This window comes from Myotis brandtii, unplaced genomic scaffold (genome assembly GCF_000412655.1).
Source record: "Myotis brandtii unplaced genomic scaffold, ASM41265v1 scaffold83, whole genome shotgun sequence".
Lineage (NCBI taxonomy): Eukaryota > Metazoa > Chordata > Mammalia > Chiroptera > Vespertilionidae > Myotis > Myotis brandtii.
This window is the reverse complement of record NW_005371371.1, coordinates 838,000-849,669: the sequence shown is the minus strand read 5'-3', so window position 1 is coordinate 849,669 and position 11,670 is coordinate 838,000. Positions and strand designations below refer to the sequence as shown.

At 38.0% G+C, this 11,670-nt stretch overlaps 1 protein-coding gene across 3 annotated transcripts in view; it reads right to left on the bottom strand.

Annotated features, from left to right (window-relative positions):
• Positions 1-11,670, bottom strand: part of TUBGCP3 (tubulin, gamma complex associated protein 3) — an 87,536-nt gene that overhangs the window by 19,232 nt on the left and 56,634 nt on the right. For all 3 annotated transcript variants that reach the window (XM_005884450.2, XM_005884448.2, XM_005884449.2), the window contains exons 14-16: positions 6,755-6,944; positions 4,322-4,457; positions 3,174-3,242 (exon numbers count right to left, since the gene is read on the bottom strand). In XM_005884450.2, the coding sequence (XP_005884512.1) occupies positions 3,174-3,242; positions 4,322-4,457; positions 6,755-6,944 (395 nt within the window). The remainder of the gene's footprint in view (positions 1-3,173; positions 3,243-4,321; positions 4,458-6,754; positions 6,945-11,670) is intronic.

Sequence of the window (11,670 nt, the reverse complement as noted above, 5' to 3'; positions counted from 1 at the left end):
TGTTTTACTATGGTTGCAAATATCAAAAAATTTCTATATGTGACACGGCACCAGAGTTAAGTTAGGGTTTTTCAAAATGCTGACAGGCCGAGCTCAAAAGGTTTGCCATCATTGACCTACCTAGCCCATCATTCTCTTCTGCCCAAACCCCACCTGTGCCTCAAGGACAAAGGCCATACCTTTCCCTGGTCTCACCATTTCCCCTCTTTAGACACCCAGAACATTTACTGCTTGACCCTTACAATTTTAGCACTTAATTATGGAATGTTTTACCTTGTCTTATTTGGTATATTCTTGGCACTTTTTACCTTTTACAAGGACTATCTGTTTATTCTTCTGTATGCTTTTCTGTGCCAGTATTTGGTAGGTGCTCAATACTAATGATTACATGTCTAAATAGGAGTGATTAGGAGCTGCTTTGAGAGACTCCAACACCAACTATGAATGTTTTAGAAATTACCCATTTTAATGTGCTGCTTACACTATTAATATTCTTGCAATTACTTAAATGAAGGGTGACCAAATTAAATAATTTTACAAATAAATTAAAGGATTCCTTGCTATACAAATAATATCTTACAGGGCTCCCTTAAGTACCAAACTTCCCGAGCACATTTAACATGACCTGATTTACAGAAATTCTGTTTAATAACAATTCATGTTCCACTGCATTTACACAGGGGAAAACATCCTTCACATTTTAGTTTTGCTAGGTATATATTTTTTCAGTTCATCGCCTATTTGTAAAATAAAGTTCAGATAAAAGTAAACAAATATGCTTCTGATACCTTATCTAATACCCTGGAGACCAATGGCAGAAATAACTGGATTTTATCCTGCCCATTATAAAAAAGAGAAGATTAAAGATAATCTTTCCACATCCCTTTTCAGAGTTAGTAAGAAGCTAAAATTATGTTATATAAGATATAATTATATAGCTAATATAAGATATGTACCTATTATAACTAACTGTACAAAAATGACAATCTCAATTAATGAGAATAGAAAGGGAATAGATAATATGGTAATTTAATTTAATAGGGAAAAAGCAGAAAACCCATTCTCTCTCAAAATTTGACTCTAAGAGTATACTTTTAAATGCAATCGTCCTCTCTTACCTTTCCTGTAATTTCTGCATACCACTGTATAAAATTTAATCTAATAGTTAAAAATTATTTCAATTTCTAATATTAGTCTGAATACCTGCAGTTGTACAATAATATGACTATAGGTAAAGCATTTAGCTGAAAATATTCTAACCCAGGACATAAACTAACCCTAAGACTGGAACGGCAAAGACCAGACATTCCAGGGATCATTTCCCATAAGATGTCTCTGGAAGACCTTGCTAATCAAATTATGAGACCCTTTTCTCCTTCCCAATTCAACCCACTGGAGTTGGTACCTATTGGCCATAGATAGGAATATATCCTTAATTTGTTTTTTTAAAAAATAAATATTATTATATAAACTTCCTTTGACTCTACTAGAGTTTTCAAAACTCTAAAAATTTTTTAAATATTGCACGCTTAATAGTGTATACACACGGTTTGCAATGCATGAACTTTGATACTCACTAGTAAGAGCTGCAATATTATGAAATAATCATTTCAGTTTTATAGAACTTTATCACTCAAGGCACTTATATTTTGTGAAGTAACTGATACAACTGTTTTTACTATGGTATCTTTTGTACTATGAAAAAATATTTAATGTACACAATATTAACAAATTAGATAATATGAAAATTTCTAATTTAAATAATTTGTTAAAATATCCTGTTTCGGATATTAAAATTATTTAAAACTGTTTAGGATATAAGTCAAATGTGAAAACATTTATTCCTATCCTTGGCCTGTTCCATGCCTCTCTAAAAAAATAACTGTGTTTAAAAAATGGAGTTTGAAATTTATGATCAGTTGCAGAAACCTGTTTAACTACTTGATTTATAGTTTTGGTCAAGGTATTTATCTTTTAAATATTTTACTAACTTAGCTTATTGTTTACTCTGCTAAGACAAGTTTGAATTCTTAAAATATGAAGACTGACCTTCAAAATGACCAAATTAGCATTTGCTAGGTAAAGATATCACTTTTAAACATGTATGTGTTGATAAACTAGAAAAATTATTGTATGAGGTTGATAATAAAAAAAATTAAAAACTAACTTGAATATGAGCAAAAATTAAATTTGTGAGCAGTTATGCATTTAAAATCTGGTAGATTTGATCTGGTAAAGTTTAAACATTAGTAACTTATTTGTAAAAAGAACTGCACCAGTAGCTACCTTTCACAGTAGACATGATAGAGCCATTTGCCAGTGGCAAATCTGTAAACTTGGAAGTGAAAAGAGGGAGGGTATGGCTTTGATGAAAGTATTTTAGCAGCATGTGTGGCTTATACCTTGAGAGGCAGAAAATCCATGGAGTCAAAACTCTGCAAGAACCACTAAGGAGAAATTTTAGACCCAAAATATATTACTTCTAAACAGAATACTTTTCCCAATAATTAAAAAAATAAATGTCCTTTCTCAATATTTCAGATATAAAAATGGCTGAAATAAGTTTAAAGAGGTATCTCGGCCAAGGAGATTCCATGCCAGTCTGAATAAAGAAAGAATGAGCACTTAAGAAGGGGCATTTAAATTGCAGGCCCAAAAAAGGCAACTCTGTTGGTCAATCTTTCATGACCTGGTAACTGTTAAAAGAAACAGTACTTTCCTTTAAGCATGGTAAAAGCACTATGAACAATAGTGCTGCTATTTCCTCATCAGTTGAAATGAATACTAAATATCAAACTTTATCTAAATAAAAATACAACTTCCCTAAAATACATTTTATAGTTCCTTTCAAGTTATCCTAAATTAGTTACTACAGTCTAAGAATAATGGAACAAAATGAATATCCATTTATTAAATACTTGCTGAAACCTGTGATGGAACAACTGATATTTTTAAGAATTCTTAAAATAATACACCATTTCAGCACTCATTAATGATTATTTAAAACACACACACAATTTGGGCTTAAATATTCATTCACTTGAGTATATCGTAGATGTCAAGTGATCAGTTTAATTAGAAGTTCTTATAGAAGAAAGCCAATTCTAAAACAGCAAAATGCTTAGCAAGCTAAATAGCTGTGACTATTATAAAAATACCCAGAATGAACTTACAGTTGCAATCGGTCCATCAACATGGTAGTCCAGACTGAAGACATCCCACCCAGTGTCACCTGGAGACACCTAAGAGCAAAAACAAACAACTGCAGGAATTGCCACCAGTGTTAAGCTTAATGCCAAAGAACTTGTCAAATCCTCAAAGTAAAGGTAATAAAATAAAACCCAATTTTTAAAAACTGCTCAACAGTTTTGAGTGTTAGCTGCATGACAGCAGAGAACTGCATTTCTTTGTACCTCCTGGATCCTCAGCATTTAGACAATGACAGGTGCACAGTAGGTGCTCTACAAATATTTTTGGAATGAATGGAATTATTTTTAAATGAATACATAAATGTATTTAAAATTCATCACCATTTCTTTATGACAAAACCTACTGCCTTATATGTTCCAAATCCTTAAACATCAATATATTTTTAAAAACCCAACAGGTCCTGCTAATGGTCCTTTACCATAGCTAAGCAAACAGTATCTGATGTTTATGATACTCATTTCCCTAAGAAATGTTATCTTCTATCAAACTAAAACTAAAAACATTTTTTAAAGTATATTTTTACTGATTTCAGAGAGAAAGGAAGAGGGAGAGAGAGACAGAAACATCAATGATGAGAATCATTGATCGGCTGCCTCCTGCATGTCCCCCACTGGTATTGAGCCTGCAACCTGGGTATGTGCCCTGACCGGGAATCAAACCATGACCTCCTGGTTCATAGGTTGATGCTCAACCACTGAGCCATGTCGGCTGGGCTAAAAACATCTATTTTTGTTGAATATTATTATTATAATTCTACCTCATCACTGTGCCTCCTATCAATGTTACCATTAACAGTACCTCAATTTACTGGGCATCCATGACGGCCGCCAAGCACTGTGATAAGTGTTGCATGTTCTCTGCCCAAGAGCCCTTTGTAAGGTGAGAACTGAAACCTAGTGTGGTGTAGACAGGCAGTGTGACTTGTCTAAGATGACGCCATAACAGACGACATAGTGGGGATTCAAACTCAGATTGCCCAGTCTTTCAGTAATGGCTCTTCCCCACTAGACTAGCCGCGCCTTAAACAACATGGAAAACATCAGGGGAAAGGTGCTGGTCGGGGAGAGCTCACTGCTTTGTGCGGATTGTACAGAACCTGGAGCTACAGTACCTCCAGCAGCCTCACATCCAGTCTTTTGAGGATCTCAGGACTGTCAAACTGGGCGTTGGTGGCTCTGACAGCAGTTTCGAGAATTCCAGTCAAATTGTGTTGATACAAAGTTGTAGCTGGACGGACAAGTTCTGGTCTTAACAGATTTTTTAAAAAGAAAAAGAAAATGTTACTTGAATTCTTAATGAGCTGTGTAGAAACTTAAAATTATAAAAACAGTTCAAGTTATAAAAACTAAAGACAAATGGAACCAATATGACATGGTAACAAAACTTTCCCAGAATTAACTGTAAATAGGATTTTACCAAGTATTTGGGGAAATAAAGTATTTCCTTAAAATTTCAAAAAAAATTAATTTTTATTCAGCTTAAATGAAAAATATTTAAAAGTGCCATCCATGTTAACAAATAAAGTTTTCCAACTAGAGGCTGGCCAATAGTAGCATGAACTAGTGTAAAATTTCCTACATGGGTCCACTGGGAGGAAGGGTCTTCATTAAATCAAAACAATCAGATAGAGGTGGGTGTCATGATTCTAAAGGCTAAAAACTACTGCATCATCAGTAAACATTCATGAAAGGGTATTAATATCTCAGTTTCCAAATATGAAACTTTGACCAAGAGCTGACCAAGTTAAGAATGCAGCCTGTCATCCCCACGTGTGCATATAACCCTATCCACTGCAGGCCTGCATGGCACTAAAAGACCAGGCAGGACAGGTGAAAAGGGGCCTTAGCTTCACTCAAATAAATCTGAGGCAAGCGAGACATTGATGGCATTCCCCTTTAAAACTAGACTTAAAACATGCCGTTGAGAAGAAATAAATTTTTCATTTAATACCAAAAATGAGATGCTCTAAATCAAGGGTCGGGAACCTTTTTTCTGCCAAGGGCCATTTGGATATCCATAACATCATTTGTGGGTCACACAAAATTACCAACTTAAAAGTTAGCCTGCTATATTTGGTCAAACATAATTAACTCTCTCCCCTAATGCCTTGGCAGGGCCAGACCAAATGATTTTGCAGGCCTTATACAGCCCTTGGGCCAGACGTTCCCCACCCCTGTTCTAAATATTAAAACCTACCATAGTTTTAATATGTTAATCAGCTAAATGATCTGATCTGTATTATTGCCATCCTCTAAATGTTGCTTTAACTTTAAACTGTAAGAAACGCCTTGCTAATCTCTACCTCTATGTCAACCTGCAAATCTACACCAATGGGTCTGCTCATCCCACATCCTCACATGTACTCCCATTTTACCCTTCTGGCATTTAAAGAACATTTCCCCTTAAAACACTCATCACCACTCACCCTTCCAACAGGCAGTGGCCTCATGACCGGTATTTAACTAACAAGCAACCCCTTCTCTATTAACAGTGCAGACATGCTATTTGAGTAAGTATAATCACAAAGAGTTTATGTTTAGCAGATAATCAACTCTTTCATGAGCTAATCAATCAAACATTACCCATGAGCATGCAGGTCAGTTATTGTCATATATGTCCTCAAAATCTAGATTATTTTTCATAACTAGACTGATTTCTAGTTAGAGGTGGGGCTACAGGAGCTTATGTGACTGAAATAGGGGTTCTCACATAGCAGCATCACCTTCAGCTGGGCCCTTGTTAGAAATGCACATTTTTGGGCTCTACCCCAGATCTACAGAACCAGACTCTATAAGTGGGTCCAGCGATCCATTTCAACAAGCCCCTTAAGGGACTCCGAAACAACTGCTTGATTAGCACAGATATGATTGAGAAGTAACATACTTTTTTAAGTGTCCTAAAGGGAACACCAAAAAAATAATAGTAATTTCCATTCTTACATGCCTGGGAAAATCACTAGTCCCATGCTGTGGCCCACACACGCATGCTCACTCTCACCAGTGCTGCCTGGGAGCCCCGGCTTGCATCCGGAGGGTCTAATTGTCTACTCTAGAGCCAGGAGCATGACGGGCTCTGGTACAGAGCTGTCTGCATCTCGATGGACAGAGGGGAAGGGCACATTTAATTAATGGAACAAAACAAAAAGAGTAGTAATCGCTGTTTTTCTGAGTTACTTTTAGAACAAGAAGCAATTTAAACTAAAAAGTTCAGTCTTAAAATACATTTTCTTGTTACGACTACTTTCAAAGTTAAGCAAAGCCAATTGTGACTATGCTGTGTGTTCCTCGTACACTAGACTGCCAGGGCCACAGTGTTCGTGAAGTACACAGGCTTCTCCTGAGACAAAGCACAGAACAAGCAAAAATAAAGACACTTTCACACGACAATGTGACAATTTTCTTTTCCCAATTTTATCTTACCATATGTTGTATAGAAATTCAACAAATTTCCCTCTAATGTCATTTATTCTTTAAACAAAAATTGTACGACTCTTATCATGTTGAAATCTACTGTATATTTATGAAAATCAAAATGGTTTTCATACTTGAGCAAATCCATTAAGTGCCTTATGAAGTCTCCTTGACCGAGAAGCAAGTACCGCCTCATGGCCTGCATGTGGTCCAGCAAGCTATACTTTTTATTGAGAACATCCAGTAGGTATTTGCTGGTCTCAAAATAAGCCGCGTCGATTTTCCCCTGAAATGCATTTTCCAAATCTGTGAATAAGTCTGCAGCTGTAAAGAACAAAAGGAAAAGTACACATACATACGTAATTTGTATTTTAACAAAGGAAAAACTGAAGGCACACACACGTACAAGTCATTGCCAATGCCTGCAAATGGCATTGGTGGCAGCCCAAACAGGTCATGGGCTGGGAGGCAAACTAGAGTCCCGAGCCCAAGAAACTGAAAATACTGATGTCTGGCTGGATTTACAGCAGACATTTGCATTGTGACCTACAGGAGGACCCCTAACAGCATCGTTCATCACAGATTTTTTAAAAAGTTCAAATTACCTTTTACAATGGAACTAACTCAAAAATCTCACTTTGTTGAAAAGTGCAAAGAGAACAGGGCCGGTCAAAGTTGAATCACCTACACATGCCTATAAGACATTTCAAAACTAGTTTGAAGAATAAACAAAATGGCACGTCTAATGAGCTTTGTGGATTGTGCAACTCAGTGTAAAGGTTAGGTGCTGTTGTCATAAAGCCATTATCAGAGTATCAGAGAGTAAACTCTAAGGAAAGATCTGAAGATTTTCCAGGGGACATGTAATAAGGACAGATAGTCACCAACAAAGAAGCCTAATTGTAAGCAGTAATGCAAAAAACAATAAAACAAAAACCCATCATTTCCACAGTTTTAAATTGAAAATAAATCACAGGTAAAGATTAATAATGCTTTTTAATGCTAATTTTTATCACAGAACCATTTATATCTATATACTTACTTTTATATAAAAACTGTAACACTTGAGCTAGCAAATAATTCCAATGTCAAGAAACAATCTAAGATTCAAAAATCGTAGAACAGCCCTGACCAGTTTGGCTCAGTGGCTAGAGCGTCGGCCTGTGGACTGAAGAGTCCCAGGTTCGATTCCAGTCAAGGGCATGTACCTTGGTTGCGGGCACATCCCCAGTAGGGGATGTGCAGGAGGCAGCTGATCGATGTTTCTCTCTCATGGATGTTTCTAACTCTCTATCCCTCTCCCTTCCTCTCTGTAAAAAACCAATAAAATATATTTAAAAAAATAAAAAGGTAGAACACTACTTTTCAAAGTTAAACAAGAAGAGGCAAGGTCTGCAGAGTCCAGGTTAAGTCTCCCTCACTACCTGTTACCAATTTGGAAATATCAGAAGACTTTAGAATTGTTTTTATTTGTTCTTCAAAATAATAGACCCATTAAGAAGAACCTATTTTAGGAAGCATGGAACAGAGTGCAAAACCTCGGAGGGAAGGCAGGGGAGGGTGGTTGGGTGGGAGGCAAACCACCAACGACCTTGTATGCATATATACATAAACCATGGACACACATAATAGGGTGGTGAAAGCCTGGGATGGGGGTGCTGAAGGGGGTTAATGAGGGGGGGGAGGGGGACATATGTAATACTTTCAACAACAATTACTAAAAAAAAAAAAGAGAGAGAGAGAAAACAAAAGAAAAATACAAACATACAATAGACTATTACACATCCATTAAAAAGAGTAGGATAGATTTTTATGTGCAATGTGGAACAAACTACAAGCTATACAATTCAATGAGAAAATTCAGAGTACATTAGGCTTCCATGTGTGCATATATGTAAATATATATAAGTATGTGCTAGAAATAGGGAACTATAAACATAAAAATTTGTATAGGCAAATATTTCTAAATGGATGCATAATAAATTGGAAAGAGAGAGAGAGAAAAAAAAGGACCTATTTTAGCATTGCCACTATTCCAATTACACATTAATATGGGAAAAGCAGGGTGCCCACACTGAGGAAAACATACCCTATTTTCTGTAGAAGGGGAAGTATGATGATGCAATAACATGAGGACACTACTCAGTGAGCTGTGTACCTAGTTTAAGGAGAAAGTGAATATTTCTGTTGATCTATGTAGTTTTAAAAATCCAGATGTTTTCTCCCAGAAATGTTTTTCCTATACCATTGTTTGAATCATTAAAGATTTTCATTACAAAAAGTTTAAAAGTTTTAGCCCAAAGTGGCCTAGCAGAAGACATACCATCCAGAGCTTCCCTGTACATTCTTATTCCTTAACTAGAGGCCCAATGCATGAAATTCATGCACTCAGGGGGAGGGGGGCCCCTCGGCCTGGCCTGTGCCCTCTCACAGTTCGGGAGCCCTCAGGGAATGTCCGACTGCCTCGGAGGCAGGAGAGGTTCCCGCCACCACTGCTGCGCTCGCCAGCGGTGAGCCCGACTTCTGGCTGAGTGGCGTGCTCCTGCGTTGAGCGGGATCAGGCTGAAACCCAAGGGGTCTCTGACTGCGCGAGGGGGCAGGCCAGGCCGAGGGACCCCATCAGTGCACGATCCGCGGGGAGGGAGGAGGTTGGCCAGCTGGGGAGGGACCACAGGAGGGCTCCAAGGTGTGTCCAACCCATCTCACTCAGTCCCGATTGGCCGGACCCCAGCAGTAAGCTAATTTACCGGTTGGAGTGTCTGCCCCATGGTGGTCAGTGCACGTCATAGCAACTGGTCGACCAGTTGACTGTCTGGCCCCTGGTGGTCAGTGCACATCATAGTGAGCAGTTGAGCGGCCTTAGCATATCATTAGCATATTACGCTTTGGTTGGTTGAATGGACAACTGGACATTTAGCATATTAGGCTTTTATTATATAGGATGTTTCAGGCATATCTTATGCTTCCATTTGTAGAAGTTTACATTTTCAATACATTCTGAAAGTCTGCCCTAGTGAGTTCTCTAAGATACTGAAAATCACACTGGACTAACAAGTACATGAATTGATGTTCAACATGACTCATCATCAAGAAAAGACAAATTAAACCACAATGAGATACCACTTCACACCTGTTAAAATGGCTGTTATCAAAAAGACACGAAGTAACAAATGTTGGTGAAGATGTGGAGAAAAGGGAATCCTTGTACACTATTGGTGGAAATGTAAGTTAATTCAGTCACTATGGAAAACAGTATGGAGGTTCCTCAAAAAAAAAAAAAAAAAGAACTACCATATGATATATTAATTCCATGTCTGGATATTTATCCAAAGGCATTGAAATCAGAATCTCAAAGAGATACCTACACTCCCATGTTCACTGCAACCTTATTTACAATAGCCAAGGTATTTACAATTACAACTTAAATATCCACTGACAGATGAATGGGTAGAGAAAATGTAATATATAGATATAATGGAATATTGTTTAGCCTTAAAAAAGGCAACTGCCATTTGTGACATGGTTGGACCTGAAGGACATTATGCTAAGTGAAATAAGCCAAACACAGAAAGACAAATACTGTACAATATCACTTATATGTAAAATCTGAAATAGTTAAACTCAGAGAAGCAAACAGTAGCCCAGTGGTTACAAGATCTGGTGACCTATATAGCAAGTCTATACAGTGATCTATATGGTGTCTACAACTAAGAATATTCTTCTCTACTGTATTATATACTTAAAACACTTTATCTGTACATCTCAATTCATTTATCACTTTCTTCCTTTTATTTATTACTTTACTGCACACCTTTTTTTTTAATTTCTGAACTTTTTAATGGCCTCCTGCCCCCTCCCCCAAGGGGTACCCCACTTCTGCTGCCTTTAATGCCTTAGAACTTTTGTGTCATTGACCTCAGACACCATTTTGCCATCCACAATCCTGCAGGTGACGATCTTTTGGATGGATTGTATAGAATTGCTGTTGTCTAGGATGTCACCCAGATACAGGCATTGTCCACAGAACTTGCAAAGATCTGAGCCCTCAGGTCCTCCACGGTCTTGAAATAATGCTCCAGTCTCTGACCTGGGTCCCTCATTCTCAAGGTGTTCCTGGATTTTGCTCTGCAGTCTCCGACTGTCAGCATCCAGGCCTCTCACCTTCTCCAGGTAGGAGGCCAGGTGGTCATTCAGGCATTTCATAACCTCCTTCTTGCTCTGGATGCCCCCGATGCCTGCCAGACCCCAAGCTATCCCTGCAGCCAGGCCCTAGGACCCCCAATTGCCCCACACGCTGGTGGAGTGAGACACAGAGATCTGGGAGCCCAAGTCCCCGGCACTTGCATAGATGCTGAACCCTCTGCTGGCTGGCAGGGCCCAGTGGCTGAACAACTGCACGGAGCCCAGGGTCCGGCAGTTTGTGGAGAAGCTGGAGCGTCTGCTGAAGCTCATGTTGTTAAGGGAGGAAGGCAAGAAAACGAGACTCAGGTTCAAGCAGCCTCTATTACACATTTAGATTATAAGCTAATGAAAGGCACAGCCATGGAGAATTCATATTATTTCCCCTATAGCTACCACAATGTCATATGAAAAGTAAACTTGAATGAACCAAGATGACAATCTAAATAGCAAATATAGACAAGACACAAAATACCATGAAATTGTTGAGGCTGAGGCAGGCAGCAAATGTAAAAAATAGAAAATAGCAGTGAATGAGGAATAACCATACATCATTTAATGCAGGCAGAAAGATACTTAGCATTTCCAATACAATAAACACTTGTAAATCCTTGCTGATTTCTGGACAAGCCTCTGAGTTTCAAAGTGTGGCTAGCATTAGCAACATTTTTTCCTTTATGTTCTTATTTTGGCATACTGTAACTACATAAAAAAAGCAATACATGCCCAGCCAGAGTGGCTCAGTTGACTGAATGTCCTGTGCACTGAAAGGTTGCCGGTTCAACTGTCAATCATGGCACATTTCTGGGTTGGAGGGCCGATCCCCAATTAAAGGCAACTGATGAGTGTTTCTCAATATTTCTTTCTCAAA